The sequence below is a fragment of the Aotus nancymaae genome, unplaced genomic scaffold (assembly GCF_030222135.1).
Source record: "Aotus nancymaae isolate 86718 unplaced genomic scaffold, 86718_ANA_hifiasm-v0.15.2.pri h1tg000058l, whole genome shotgun sequence".
Taxonomy (NCBI): domain Eukaryota; kingdom Metazoa; phylum Chordata; class Mammalia; order Primates; family Aotidae; genus Aotus; species Aotus nancymaae.
This window is the reverse complement of record NW_026988472.1, coordinates 22,036,467-22,052,562: the sequence shown is the minus strand read 5'-3', so window position 1 is coordinate 22,052,562 and position 16,096 is coordinate 22,036,467. Positions and strand designations below refer to the sequence as shown.

The following is a 16,096-nucleotide window of genomic DNA, read 5'->3' as shown; positions in this document are numbered from 1 at the left end:
ATACTGTTCTACTGGTAGTGAATAAGTCTCACAAGATCTGATGGTCTTATAAGGGGAAACCCATTTTGCTTGGCTCTCATTCTCTTCTGTTGTCTGCTGCCATGTGAGACGTGCTTGTCACCTTCCACCATGATTGTGAGGCGTCCCCAGCCATGAGGAACTGTAAGTCCAATAAACCTCTTTCTTTTGTAAATTGCCCACTCTTCGGTATGGCTTTATCAGCCGCATGAAAAACAGATTAATACAGTGCTCAAAACAACCTGCTGTCAATACAAAGCTCAAAACAATGATGCGAGCTACCCATGTGTCTTTGACTAAAGTATATAGTCTGTAAATTTTTGACTTTTACCTTTATAACCTACAAAGGAAATAAGATGTTTTTTGTTTCTTGTTTCCTTGTAACTTTTTTTGTGTGGCACAGAAGATAGACGTTTTAAGTATTTTTCCACAGACATGGACAACGTTAGGGTTTATACATGTTTGGGGAATTCCTTTGGTCAAATAGAGAGTGGACTGAGAGAGGAGAAGAGTTTTTAAAGGGGAATGAGAAAAAAACAACATAGAGAAACAGGTGTATCAGTTCCATATGGAGTCTTCTTTTTACTAGGAAATAATATCTTTCTATCCATAGCCATGAAGAAAAGATAAAAGACAAGCTTTTCTCTATATCTTGAAAGGAGAAACCAGAGGCCACATTGAGCTTCTCAGGAAAAGGATGATTTTGAAATAAGCCTGGGGAGACATTGGGAATAAGGTAATCAACTTGGGGCAGACAAAGGTCAAGGTGGAACCAGCAATTCTCTGGGTGTCCAAACTCCTCAACCAGCCTCTAAATGTTAGCTGTCCTGCACTTAGGACTGGACATGTCATACTCTACCTTATACGCCTTTCTGGTGAGCTCATCCAATCACGTGACTTCAATACTATCTATAAAAGTCCCCCGTATGTCTACTTCCAAACGTCACATTTTTCCAGCTCCTTGATTCACATTTCCACTTGGATGTCTAATAAAAATCTGATTTTATGCATTTCCCGCTTCTCCACCCCAGGGGACCCCTGCAAACATCCCCAGGGGGATTATAACACCATGAGCACCCCAGGTGCTCAAATCCAAACTTCAGAGCCTACATATGTTCTCCCTCTTCCATTCCTCACCTCCTGTCCATGAGCAAAGTTTGTCTCTCCTTGTCAAAAATCCATCTGGAACTTGTTTTTCTCTCTTCGCTTCTGCAGCCACCATCACAGCTCAAGCTGCACTAGTCTCCCACCTAGACCAGATACAATGATTCTACCTCGTCTACACCTTCAACTATCCGTCACCCTTCTACATTCTTCAAAGCAGACAGTCACTGCCTTGACATTTGGGGACATTTATTCTACTTTATATACAATATCACAAATTTGGCCTTCAGCTTTGACCTTATGTTTTTCAGTCCTTCTTTTGAGCTTTTTTTTAAAACCAGCTTTAATGAAAGAAATGGTACAATGGAAGGAAAAACTATGAGTGGAGGAATCATAAAGGCAATATGCAGGAAATCGCCCCTTCTCTGTGGGGAAGCCAGCCTAAGGCTCAGTCCCATTATCTCTGTCACTCACAGTGAGCTTGCCAAAGAGGTACTCTGCCATACTGTTCTCCAGAGCCACCATCTTGCTGCCCAGAAGCAAGAATCCTTAGTGTAAGGTCTGTTCTCACCGAGGATAAAACGAAGAAACTGAGGCCAGCACGAAAATAATCCAATGCAAGGGAATTTATTCAGGCTCCCGGGTGAGGTTCTGCGGTCCAACAGGAGGGGCCGGAGAAGTCGCGTGGACTCCTCTCAGGCACGGGGTTTTAATAGGGAGTGGAGGCGTTTGATTGGCTGTGCCCAAGGTGAGTGGGACAAAATGGAGGGGAGTGGGACCCGGATGGAACAAAATGGAGGGGAGTGGGGTCCAGATAGGACAAAATAGTATCAGGTAGGTCCTGATGGGGCTTTTTTCCCGGGCTCGGGGGGTGGGGGTGGGGTGGGGGGTAGGGTGGAGGAGGTGTGTCCCAGCTCCCGGAAAGGGAAGGAGGTGTGTCTGAACTCTCCACGACACAGCCAGCCTTACGCTTAGCACTTGCATATTTTAAAAAGAAAAGTTTTCATGTCACGTTAAAGACTGTATTATTTTAATCCCTGCCCAATGTCATTCCCCTCTCTTCTTCTCCAGAGGCAACAACTATGATGAATTCCATACCATGCTTTACACCTTACCATGCATATGCACCCACAAATAGTATGGCCCAAGACTGCACACCTCACCCGACCTCACCCATCCCATCTCACCCCACCTTACACCACCTCACCCCATGCCATCCCACATGCCCTCAGAGTTTATAAGGGGAAGACGAATATGTTTTCCAGGGGCCCATAGAATACCTTTCCCCTTCACTCCCACAGATCCTGAGCTGCATGCAGATGGGGCAGAGCTGGGTGTGGAGACTGCTGGATACCCACTTTAAACCTGCATGGGGATTTGCCCTGATTCCTAAAAGGTGAGAGTGTTGCAGGCACGCATCAACTGGACACCTTTATTGCTTTGAGAACAGATAACTTTATTACCAACAACGGTAAAACTGAGAGGAAAAAAACTGAAGAAAACATTCTTAAAGGGCAACATGCACGCCCTGCCTGGTGGCCAGATCCAGGGAAGGCACCCTGTGATTGTGGGGCCCATCTGGGCTCAGGTCTCTTTCTTGCTGCCGGCCAGGGTGAGCTTGTTAAACAGCAACTCTGCCTGGCCGTGTTCCAGGGACCACATCTTGCGCAGGTTGCTCAGGTAGCCACCCAGCTCTTTCATGGTCTCCGCCTGCTGGTTGAGGAAGTGGCTCTTCAGGAAGTTGCACAGCTGGGGGTCGCCCTTCTCCGTGGCCAGCTGGTGCAGCTCCACGAGGCTCTGGTTGACGCTCTTCTCCAGGTGGAAGGCGTACTCCATGGCCTCGAGCCTGCTCTCCCAGCCTTGGCGCTCTGTCTTCCTGATGTCTTGAAGGGAGATGCGGCCACCGCGCAGGTTCTGCAGCCTCATCAGCTCCTGAGCGTGCTCCCTCTTCTTGTGCGACTGGCGCAGGAAGTAGCGGTCAGAGTGCTCCAGGACAGCGTCGTCCCGGTCGAAGTAGAAGGCCATGGACAGGTACACGTAGGAGACGTGGAGCTGCAGGTTGACGTGGATGTTGATGGCGGCCTCGCAGCTGGGGTGGTAGTTGTGTCGCACCTGCGACAGCGGGCCCAGGGCGGGCAGCGTGGGGGCGGGGAGCAGGCGGGGTAAAGCGGTGCGTTGGCTCTGGGCCCGGAGCGGGCAGCGGCATCGGTATCTGCAGCGGCGCTTGCGGCGGAGGCGTCGGAGCACCGCCATGATGGGCGAGAGCGGCTGTCGGCAGAGGGCGGGCTCCTCCAGGCCAGGCAGTGGCGGTAGTCGCAGGGTCTGTGAGGGGAGCGGAAGTGGGCGCTGGGAACTGTTAGAAGGTGAGGGGCGCGCGCCGTCGGGAGGGCGGGGGCGCTGCGCAGCAACGCCCACCTTCAGAGTGGTGGTGGGGGTGGGGCACACGCTGAGTTCCGTGGGCAGCCCGGGGATTTGGGCACTGTCTGACCTCTGCGCGATGTCAATTCTTCAGTAACTTTTCTAGTGTCCAAGGACTTTCGCCTCTCTCCTGATTGCTCCCCTCTATGACAGCTTGTTCTCGTTTTATAAACCTCTTGTCTTTCTTAAACTCTGAGAATATTTTCTGGTAACGTTTTCTTCTGTTTCTTGTATTATATCCTTTTTTTCCTCCTCCAGAATTAGTTTTATTTGTGCATCATGATCTCTTCCTCACTTTCCTTAAATATCTGGAAAACGTTTGACCTTTCGTGATTGAAATCAAGGACTGGATTAGCCTAGGTAATGAGCATGGATCTAATTCACAGCTGTGTCTGGGTTACCAATAGGATTCTCCTATGAACAGGAGGGTGGAATGTGTTAATTAGGGAGTGATCATATCCTTTGGAGATAAAGGTATAGAGCTCCCAAGTAGAGTAGGGACAATTCCAAATGCCAAAAGCATAGCATTTCTCTGGCATCGAAAGACTTTAGTGGATCTATCTTCTAGGTAGATGTCAGCTTCCTTTAAATGTTCATCCATGTCTGCTGTACTCTGAAGCTTAATTCTCTCTGCAGGAGAGATTCCTCCACATTATCGGGAATGTGATTTCAGATATGTTTGAGGATCAAAGCTTCAACACCAGAGTGAAGACTCCATTTTTAAAATTTACGTTGAAAAGTCCTCTATGTTCATGGTTTTTGGGTACTCAGTAACTCATCCCCATGTCTTCCCTGCTGAATTTAAAACCAATTAGTAGACACAGGACTCGGCTCACTGAAGAACAGCTTAGGTCTGTAGCAAAATGAACTTGCTAGTACTTTTCAAATCTTCCAATTAGAGAAACTCACCATGACATATTGACTTCATCAAAGCTTATTTATTTTCAACTTGGTCCACAAAGTAACCATGTTTTTCGAGCTACTCTTGTGATTTGATGAGGTCACGTACTGATTTCTGGCTACTGGAATATGGAAATAACTGATGTATGCCTGAATAAGTCCTAGTTTATAGGACACACCCTGTGCAATCCATGTCTAGAGTGAAGAAGATGAACAGACCCTAAAATATGATATATCCGCTGTGGAGAAATAGCCTGGAACTTTGGATAACATATGTAGAGTGTCCCCTCATCACTGTCACCACCAACCTGCCCTGGACCTTGATATAAACAAAAAATAAAAATTTACTTTATAAGCTACAAGAAATTTGGAACGTTACAGAAGACAGCCTCTCCTGACTAATCAAATTAGCTCGTCAAACGAAGTGCTGGATAACCACAGGCTGTACCCACAGGGCCCTGTAGGCTTATGGCATTGGAGTGCAATCTAGAACACACCCTCCCAGTGGGAAGTGTAATGACCCTGAACTATCTAAACTTTTTCTCGAAAAAGGAGAGGTTTACAGAGTTCAGGGTCATTACACTTTCTTCCTTTTGCTTAATGCACCAAATATGTGTGTGTTTATGTGTGTGTGTGTGTGTGTGTGTATATATATACACATATATATACACACACATATATATATATTTTATATATATTTTATATTTATATATATAATATATATATATCCTTCTCCTTTTATTCCTTCTGAAGAGTGAAATTTAAAATCTCTCATTGGCCAGGGGTGGCAGCTTACCTCTGTAATCTCAGAACTTTGGTAGGCCAAGGCAGGCAGATTACTGGAGTCCAGGAATTCAAGTCCAGCCTGGGCAACATGGCAAAACCCACTATCTACAAAAAAAAAAAAAAAAATTAAAAAAAAATAGGCATGGTGCCACACATTTGTAGTCCCAGCTACTCAGGAAACTGAGGTAGGACAATTGCTTGAGCCAAGGAAGTTGAGTCTGCAGTGAGCCGTGATCCCACCACTGCATTCTAGCCTGGATGTCAGGAGTGAGAGGCTCAGTCTCCAAAAGGAAAAGAAAAAAAGAAAAATCCCTCATGGGACACTTGAGGATCAAGGAAAAAGATTTTCCTTCCGTCTCAATCTCCTGGAATAAAATCAGGCTGGTCCTTGTGTGCCTAACCTTAAGCCAGGAACACAAAGCACTGGGGCAGAGATCACAACTATCTGACCCCTGAGACAGTGAGGTGTGGTGAGGAAGGCAGGACATGTAGTGACATAAAGTTCTCCTGGAACCACAAACCTGAAGTCTGTGTTTGTGTGGAGCAGTTCCCCAGAAAAGGGGAATGCTGGTTCCAGGACTGGTGGTGGAAGGCTAAGCAGGTGGTACCACAGATAGTACCCTTCAGTCTTCCCTATTGAGCTGTGAGGTCTGCAGAGTTAGGAGGTTCCCATGTCTGTCTGTGTCTCCTACACCGTACACCGTGCTGGCACTTAGCACATTCCCTTCTTCTCCTTTGGAAAGGAATATAGTGAGGAAGAAGCAACAAAAGTGGGCTAGGAAAGCAAAGGAACAAATTGTTAGAGGTATCTGTGGAAATGGAAGTGGCGTCAACTCCCAACTACAAACGTGAAATGCCTTGGGGCAGCATGGTGCATCAATGCTCTGTGTGAGGCCCATGGTTGAGGAGCATGGCCACAGTGAGCACTGGTTAATAAAGGTACCCAGGAAGCCAGTCTCAGCTCTATCACCAGAGAAGTAGATGATTTGACGTGTCCTAACCAGACTAGATGATTTCCAACATCCTTGGGAATCCTCACAATTTTGTGAGGTACGAATTGTTTTTGTTATTGTACCCATGAGGAATCTGTGATCCTGAATATAGAGCCCTTGCCCAAGATGATTCCGAAACAGAATTCAATCTCAGGGTTGATGCTCAATTGTAACTGTGGAACCACTGTCATGTTTTCAATGAAATGTGGTATAATTAGGTTGCTGGGTCATATAATTTCTCATGGCCTCTCTCTGCTTTAGTGAGAACAAAGATATGTGGAGAGAAGCAGAAAATAGCTGCTATGATTCCATAGCAGCATAAACTATCTCTCTCTTGTGCCAAGTGTTCCTGGGGCAGCCCTTTCCTCTGGCAAGGTCAAGTTTCTCCTATGCAACTGCACAGAGCAAATACTCCTTGTTCAATTTCTCCTGGGAAATTAGTTTTAGTTAATTGTTTTTTAAAATGTGAGATTATAGTATGAGATAGAACAAAGCTTTTTCTCAGGAAGCTGCCATGCCTCTCTTCATAGATGAGATGAGGAGTTTAGGCTTTATATCTCTTCTCTGATGGGCTGACCCCCACTTTAGGATTGTCTTGATTTAAATACTGTGTGTCTGCATTTTAGGGGGCATTTCTTTATAAAGTGTTGGTCTCCCATCTTTGTGCAATGGGGTAACAGTATGTCACCGTAGTAGTACAGCTGGTGCTTGCATTGCCTTTCCTGGTAGGATTAAAATGCATTTTATTTAGCACCCTAGTCTTTCTCCCAAACTCTTGTTCCTTGGTCAATTTTCTGAATAACTGGTGCTATCTGTGTCTGATTATTTCCAACTTCACTGTAATTATGTGACTTCTCATGAAGATGGTCTTCGTTCCTCCATCTCTTACCAGTTTGCTGCACATAAATCCCAAATAATTGTTTACTGGTTAATAGACACCTCTTTGGCTTATGTAGACCAGCAATTCTCATATGCGATCCGTAAGTCTCCACACTGAATTTTTGAGTCAGTTGGTGCAGGGCAGGTGTGATATGAAAGACAATTTAATGTTCAAGAAGAGAATCAGCTTCATTTCATTCAGAAACTAGTATACAGAGCAATGGAAATCATCACTGATCCTCAATGTGCTCCTGATGGTTCTTTTATGATTGAGTCTATGTGCTTCAAATTTAACTACCTTCATTGCATGTTTTATTCTAGAAGGATTTCAAATGGATGACTCTGTCACTTGTGGTAGGAGACTGTGATTCTCTCATGGAGAGTTCTAGTCTAGCAGTGGCCCCAATTTCTCTTTACTGTTTGTCAAAACACCCATTTTATCCAATGAAGAGTGTGGAAGAGCAGTGATATGATTTGGCTTTGTGTTCCCACCCAAGTCTAATCGTGAATTGTAATCCCGACGTGTTGAGGGACAGACATGGTGGGAGTGATTGGATCATGGGAGCAGTTTCTCCCATGCTGTTCTCATGATAGGATGGGAGCAGTTTCCCCAGTACTAGTCTCATGCTAGGAAGTTCTCACAAGATGTCATGGTTTTAAAAGTGACACATTAACTTTTTCTTAAAAGTTCAAGAAGTTCACTTGAACTTTCTTTCTTTCCTGCTGCATGTAAGATATGCCTTGCTTCCCCTTTGCTTTCAACCATGATTGTAACTTTCCTGAGGCTTCCTCGGCAATGCAAAACTGTGAGTCAATTAAACCTCTTTTAATTATAAATTACTCAGTTTCAGGCAGTATCTTTATAGCAGCATGATAATGGACTAATATAGATTACTGGTACAGGCAGAGTGGGGTACTGCTATAAAGATATCCTGAAAATATGGAAGCAACTTTGGAACTGGGTAACAGGCAGAGGTTAGAACACTCTGGAGGGCTCAGAAGATGACAGAAAGATGTCGGAAAGTTTGGAACTTCCTAGAGACTTGTTGAATGGTCTTGGCCAAAATGTGATAGTGATATGGACAATGAAGTCCAGGCTGAGGTAGAAAACAAAAACCCATTTTCTGGGGAGAAATTCAAGCTGACTGTACAAATTTACATATGTAACAAGGAGCCACATGTTAATAGCCAAGACAATGGAAAATGTCTCCAGTGCATGTCAGAGGTCTTCATGGCAGCTGTTCCCTTCACAGGCCCAGAGGCCTAAGAGGGAAAAATGCTTTCATGATCCAGGCCCAGGGCCCTGTTGCTCTGTGCAGCTTCAGGGCATGGTGTCCTGCATGTGGCTAAAAGGGGCCAAGGTACAGCCCAGGTAGTTGCTTCAGACAGTGCAAGCCTTGTGGGCTTCCATGTGGTGTTGGGCCTGTGGGAGCACAGAAGACAAGAGTTGAGCTTTGGTAGCCTCTGCCTAAACTTCAGAGGATATACAGAAATGACTGGATGTCCAGGCAGAGGTCTGCTGCAAGGGCGTATCTCTCATGGAGAAACTACTGGGGCAATACAAAGGGGAAATGTGGATTTGGAGCCTGCACACAGAGTCCCCACTGGGGCACTGCCTAGTGGAGCTGTGAGAGGAGGGCCATCATCGTCCAGACCTCAGAAGGGTAGATCCATCATCAGCTTCCACCGTGCACCTGAAAAAGCTGTAGGCACTCGATGCCAGCCTGTGAAAGCAGCTGCAGAGCTGCACCCTGCAGAGCCACAGTAGCAGAGCTGCCCAAGGCCGTGGAAGCCCACCTGTTGCATCAGCATGTTCTGAATGTGAGACATGGTGTAAAAGGAGATTTTGGGGCTTTAAGAATGACTGCCTAGGCAGGTTTCAGACTTGCATGGGGCCTCTGGTCCCTTTGTTTTGGCAAATTTTTTTCCACTTGGAATGGGAAAATTTACCCAATCCCTGTACCCCTATTGTATCTTGGAAGTAAGTAGCTTGCTTTTGATTTTACAGGCTCATAGGTAAAAGTGACTTGCCTTGTCTCAGATGAGACTTCTGTCTTGGACTTTTGAATAAATGCTGGAAACACTTAAGACTTTGGTGGACCATTGGGAAGGCATGATTAGTTTTGCAATGTGAGAAGGACATGAGATTTTGGAGGGCCAGGGGCCCGGTGATATGGTTTGTCTCTGTATCCCCACCTAAATGCCATCTCAAATTGTAATCCCCACGTGTTGAGGGAGGGACCTGGTGGGAGTCATTGGCCCATGGGGGCAGTTTTCCCATCATGAGATCTGATGGTTTTAAAAGTGGCAGTTTCCTCTGCACTCTCTCTCTGTCCTGCTACGTGTAAGATGTGCCTTGCTTCCCCCTCAGCTTATGCCATGATTGTAAGTTTCCTGGGGCCTCCCCAGCCATGCAGAACTGTGAGTCAATTAAACCTCTTTTGTTTATAAATTACCCAGTCTCAGATAGTGCCTTTATAGCAGTGTGAGAATGGACTAAGAGAGCCACAGAAAGAAGGTGAGCAGCAGACATCTTGGTGGTGGGGCTTGCTGTCCATAAACATGCCACATCTTATTTTACATTCTCTAAGGTATGGACTGATCACAGAAATGATAGAGGGAACAAGGGTATCCTCCAAAGACCTAAGGGTGCAATATTAATTTTTAAGAGGAAAAATATTGCCAATTTCTTGTAACCCTTGGCTGTCAAATTATATAGGTCATTTGTCCCAATGTTTGGACTGTAGACTCTGGTAAAGAGAAGGTGTGGGCAGCAAGGCAGTTTCAGAGTTATTGCAAGTAGGCTGCAAATCCATACTTTGAGCCTTATCTGAGGTCTGAATGATGGCTCACAATTAACTGTTATTTTCATAAGCATATAGATGTTCTTGTGATGAAGAACATACAAATTTATGAATCCCTTGTCAGATAGGTAGTTTGCAGATGTTTTTTCCCATTCTATAAGTTGTCTTTTCACTTTGTTGATTGTTTCCTTTGCTGTGGAGAAGCTTTTTAACTTGATGTGATCCCATTTGTACATTTTTGCTTTGGTTGCCCATGTACAAGCAGATGTTTAAAGGCAAAAAGGGGGACAGAGAGTGGGCTGATACAAAATTGCTTGTCAGCAATTCTCTTTGGTTTACAGAAATAATATTGGTTAGTGATTGACTATATATTGTTAATCTATAGGGCTTGAGTTATCTTGTCTGGTGCAGTAATGTTAGGTTAATTTATAGCTACTTGTGGATATAGCAAGTAGGTTCTGTTATCAAGTCCCAAAATTTAGGTTCATATATTCAATATACAGTAAGCCAAACCCTGACACATCAGTGCTTAGGAGCAAAGGAAGGTTTATTTGATTTAGCTAAAGCAAGAGGGCAGAAGAGACAGTCTCTCAAAACTGATCTGCCTTTGAACATAATTGAAGGATTTTATGAATAAGGTAGGAATGCGGGAAGTAGGATGTCTCGATCATCAAAGTTGTTTGTGCCCCTTGAACACTAGATCTCATCAGTCCCAATCAAACTTGTGGATGCCATGAAGGAAGTCTGTATGACTCAAGGATCATTGTTCTTTAAAATAGAAACAGGTTCATAAATCTTGAGAGCAGGTCCAGGGTTCAGGATATAATGTTAATCAATTGCTAGTGATTACTCTCTACAGAAATGATTGTGTACCAGCAAGCATGCATGGATGAGGAAAAGAACAAAGAAAAAGGAGAATAAGTAAAACAACCTGATACTTAAAATAAGAGCTCAGTTATAACATCCTCAATATCATTGTTCCATTTCTCAATCTTGAGGAATTGGCATGTTGACTCATTATAACTATTTCCTGCTGGTAAGGGGCATTGCTAGGGATCCAGGGAATGGCACTTATTTACCTACAGTTGAAAATATTCATGGGTTCTGGGGCTTACAGAAGTAATTCTTTGCAATATCATTGAACAACGTGTTAGGATCTTCTGAGAGACATGATTTTGAAATCTTATATATATAGTGCAGCACTAATATAATCCACAACAAAGGAGTATGCCTATTCCTGTCATCAAAGCTAGAATTATTAGTAATTTTTTCCACCAAGAGAGTATTGACTTGCAACAAGAAGATAACTATTGGTTTAGCAACATCAGGTTGGGCATGGCATCAATTTGTTGTAAGTATCTTTAAATGTTCCTGTATCGTCTGGGATGTATGTAAGACCTTTGGTTTTGATTATGGCATAGGTTCCCCTTTGTATAGCTGTGAGGACGTTGAGGGTCATGCAGTTCTGCAAGACTGCCTTTCTCATCATGGCATTTCAAAGACTGCCTCTGAAAGCATCCTTTAGCATATGCTGCATATATTTTGTTAGGGTCCTGGTATGCCAGATAACATTTTCTAAACTAACTTGGGGAACAGAAATGGATAGGAGATGGTAATAACAGTGGAAACCAACCTGGGCCATTGGTACAACACATACTGGAAATCTGCAGGCTGTCTATCTGTGTTTTCCAAATGAAACTGGACCCAGGGGAAACCCAAGGTGTGTCATTTTATCCATCCAATAAGGTAGTCAGGGCAAAATATCAGTGTCGCATAGCCATTTAGTTCCATTTGAGGCTAGTCATCGAATTCCTAGCTTCTGTGTCCAATCAGTGGGGACCAGTCAGTTTGTCGTAGCACTAGATTATGTTGACATTGTTGTGGGGGCATCCAGCCCATATTCCTAGTAATATTTGGGCAGTGATCATAAGAGTTGTGTTTTTTTTGTTCCTAACATAAGGTGTCAATTTGATTTAAGTAGCTGGTGGTGAGTGTCATCCAAAGGAAATCATTCCAAACTAAATAGAAACTCCTCAGTATAGTGACTGTTAATAGCCAAAACTTTGGAGGTAGCCAAGGGAATCTCATTCAGGACAGGAGCAGCATATTCAGAAGTTTGTAAAATAGTCTGATTTATAGTAAAAGGTCTTCTTTGACCTGGGTTTTGGAGGATTACATTAATGACAGGCCATAACCTTATATTTTCTTATGTTAGAACACCAGAGACCTCATTTTCTTGTAAATAGTTTTTCATTAAGCTTTGTAAATGTACTCGGTCATTTTGTTGTAGAGGTGAGACCCACCAAGGTAATCCAGAAATGCTAGATATAGGTAGCAGCCCACAAACCCCACAAGCTTCCTGTTGTAGGCTATCTGTATATGATGCTGTGCCCATTGTAGGAAAAGATTGGTTTCGGGAGACACTATAGGCCCATATATTATTATGGGGATTAGCAAGAATCTTATAATTAAATAATAGAAGGCTTTACTTATTTGCAAAGTTTTTCTTAAATAGCAGCTTCAAGTTTTCAGTTGGTTCACAGGTCCATTTAGGTTGATTGCCTCACAAATTGAGCTGGGGAGGGGCAATCTTTACCTGTGGGCATAATGTACCCACAGTTTAACCCCAGCCAACTTGACAGATAAATGAGTGGTCAGGAGGACCTCATAGGGTCCTACCCATTGAGGAGCAGTTGATGATCCAGTCCAGTTTCCCTCCAAGTCTTGAGTAGGACTTGCTTTCTGTCCTGGAAAGGGTGAAGTGGCATGTCCACGGGGAAGGCCAACCTGTCAGAAGCTAACTCTTGAACAGAGGTTACTTTTTAATTTGGCAATTTAATTTCAAAAGGGCTCAATTGGAGCCTACTTTAGAGAGCAATCTGAATTCTCAGCAGGGCAGAGGGCAGTACCTTGTCCCAAGTTAGACTGGTTTCTTGGCACACCTTAGCAATTGTTCTTTTTATAGTATGAAACATATTTTTTCAGTCTTTCCTGTGGATTGTGGCCACCATGTTGTGTAAAGTTTCTATTCAATGTCTAGGATCTGAGACACTTCCTGTACTACCTGAGAGACTAATGTTGTGCTGTTGTCACTATGAATATCAAAGAGAGTCCATACCAGGGGGTTATCTCTTTAAGTAAACTATGGGCCATTTCAGGTAGGGTATGCCTTCATCCATCCTGTAAATGTGTATACAAAAAATCAAAAAAAATCTATAGCCCTTGGATACTCACAGCACTGTGGTGAAATCAACTTGCCAATCCTCATATGGAGAGTCTCCCCAAGAGTCCCCTCTTGAACAGGGGGTAGGGGTCCAGTTTTAGGATGGTTTTGAGCAGAGAGTGCACTAATGGATCATATTTTGGATTATCCATTGCATGTTAGGACTAATCAAGTACTAATGTAGCCATTAAAGGGTTGCATCTTTTCTGTAATGGGTGCTTTGATGAAACTTGCTCACTATATACATATATATATATATATAAAATTATTATTTGAGACAGAGTCTCGTTCTGTCACCCAGGCTAGAGTGCAGTGGTGCGATCTCAGCTCACTGCAAACTCTGCCTCCCAGGTTCAAGTGATCCCACACCTGGCTTATTTTTTTTTTGTATTTTTTCAAGGGACAGAGTTTCACCATGATGGCCAGACTGGTCTCAAACTCCTGGCCTCAAGTGATCCATCTGCATCAGCCTCCCAAAGTGCTGGGATTATAGGCGTGAGCCACTGTGCCCAGCCAACTTACTATATCTTTAAGGAGGGCTCCAGGAACCAATACAATGCCTCCCAAATTATATATCCAGCCTGGATGGCCTGGGGCTGGGGATGTAAATCTCCAATCCTTGGCCCACTTTAAATTTCCTTCAGTATAGCAAGGTTGGGACTTACTTGGCCTGCTACTGGGCCTTACTGGAAACTGAATACTTGACTATGGGTCACCAAGTGACCATGTAACCTGAACTGCCTATCACAAACTGGGTGTTATCTGACCCACCAAGTTATAAAGTTGAGTGTGCACAGTAGCACTGCATCATCAGTTGGAAGTGGTATATATCTGATTGAGTTGAATGGACTCTGAAGGCATAAGTTACATGAAGAAGTGGACCAAATGCCCATGTTCCCTACTCCTGCTACACTGCCTTTTCGCTCCCAGCCTGCACCCATGGCCTCATAGTGAATTCCTCACAATTAGTTAACAGAGAAAAAGAAGACTAGGCTAGGTTTATAGATGATTCTGCACAATATGCAGGCACCACACCAAACTGAACAGCTACAAATCTACAGCCCTTTCCTGGGATATTCCTGAAGGACACTCATGAAAAGAAATCCTCTTAGTCTGCAGAACTTCAAGCAATGCACCCGTTTGTTCCCTTTGCTTAGAAGGAGAAATGTCCAGATGTGATTATATACTGATTCATTCCCTGTGGCCAATGGTCTGGTTGGATGATCAGAGATGGAAAGGAACATGATTTGAAAATTGGTGACAAGAAAATATGGAAAAGAGGTTATATGGATAAGCCTCTCTCAATGGGCAAGAAATGTGAAGATATTTGTGTCACATGTGAATGTTCACCAATGGGTGACGTCAGCAAAGGATCTGAATAATCAAGCAGATAGGATGACCTTTTCTATGGATACCACTCAGCCTCTTCCCCTAGCCGCCCCTGTCATTGCCCAGTGGGCTCATGAACAAAGTGGCCATAGTAGCAGAGATGCAGGTTATACATGGGCTCAGCAATGTGGACTTCCACTCATCAAGGCTGACCTGGCTATAGCTCTGACTGAGAGCCCAATCTCCCAGCAGCAAACACTGAGCCCCTGGTTTGAAGCCATTTCCCAAGGTGATCAGCCAGCTCCTTGGTGGCAGGTTGATTACACTGGACAACTTCCACCAAGGAAGGAACAGCCTTTTGTTCTTACTGGAATAGCACTTACTTTAGATATAAATTTGCTTCCATCCATGGACTTACAGAATGTTTTACACACTGTCATGGTTTCCACACAGCATTGCTTCTGATTTAGAAATTCACTTTATAGCAAAAGAAGTGTGGCAGTGGGCCAAGGCTCATGAAATTCACTCGTGTTACCATGTTCTCTGCCATCCTAAAGCAGCTGATATAATGGTGAAATGGACTTTTGAAGACTTTCTTACAGTGCCAGCTAGTTGGAAATACCTTGCAGAGCTGAAGAAAGGTTTTCCAGAAGGCCTCTACTCAGCATCCAATAGATGCTGCTGTTTCTCTTATAGCCAAGATTCATGTCTCCAAGAATCAAGTCATGGAAATGGAAGTGGCACCACTCACTATTGCCAACAGTGACCCACTAGCAACATTTGTGTTTCCCGTTTTCACCAGCTTAACCTCTGCTGGCCTAGGGGTCTTAGTTCCAGAGGGAGAAATGCTTCCATCTGGAGACACAACAATGATTTCATTGCACTGGAAATTAAGAGTGCCACCTGGCCACTTTGCCCTACTCATTTTCTCTGAATCTACAGGCAAAGAAGGGAGTTACTGTACTGGCTGAGGTGATTGATCCTGACTACCAAGGGCAAATTGAACTACTACCCTACAATGGAAGTAAGGAAGAGTATGTCTGGAATACAGGAGATGAAAAAGTACAATAGCCCAATTCAAGGAGAACTCCTAATGGGCCAGACACTTCAGGAATGAAGATTTGGTTTACCTTAGCAGGTAAAGTGTGGCAACCAGCAGAGGTGATTGTTGAAGGCAAAGGGAAAACAGAATGGGTAGTGGAAGAAGGTGATTATAAATATCATGCATTACCATGTGACCAGTTACAGGAATGATGATTCCAATTTTCGTATTTCCTCCTTAGTTTGTTACAAATACATTTGTGTGTGTTTGTATTATTAAGTACATATATTTGTTTTCTTTCCTCTTATTTCCTCATCATGTAACATAAGATGTATTCACTTTTATCATAGTATTTATGTATTGATAATTTTATATCTTAGTATTTAAATTATAGGATATTAGGGAGAAGAATAAACATCATTCAAGGACTTTGCCTCCTCTTTTGGGGAAAGGTTTTATGCATTTTTGGTTGTACCCAGTAGAGGTGAATGTTAGATGGAATTACAACCTTGTTATTGTTTAGAGATTAAATACGGTTTAAGAAGATGTTTATGAGTGACAAGCTAAGGGGTGAACTTGGTGATGATAGAAATGATATAAA

General features: G+C 43.6%; 1 protein-coding gene across 1 annotated transcript; it reads right to left on the bottom strand.

Moving 5' to 3' along the window:
- Window positions 1-2,706: 2,706 nt before the first annotated feature.
- LOC135269965 (ferritin heavy polypeptide-like 17) lies at window positions 2,707-3,375 on the bottom strand. The gene has a single exon (XM_064364643.1). The coding sequence runs from the start codon at window positions 3,373-3,375 to the stop codon at window positions 2,707-2,709; it is 669 nt and encodes a 222-aa protein (XP_064220713.1).
- Window positions 3,376-16,096: the final 12,721 nt, after the last annotated feature.

Bases quoted from the DNA above. Each gene is read 5' to 3' on its own strand.
- LOC135269965 (XM_064364643.1), bottom strand. From the start codon at position 3,375: ATGGCGGTGCTCCGACGCCTCCGCCGCAAGCGCCGCTGCAGATACCGA.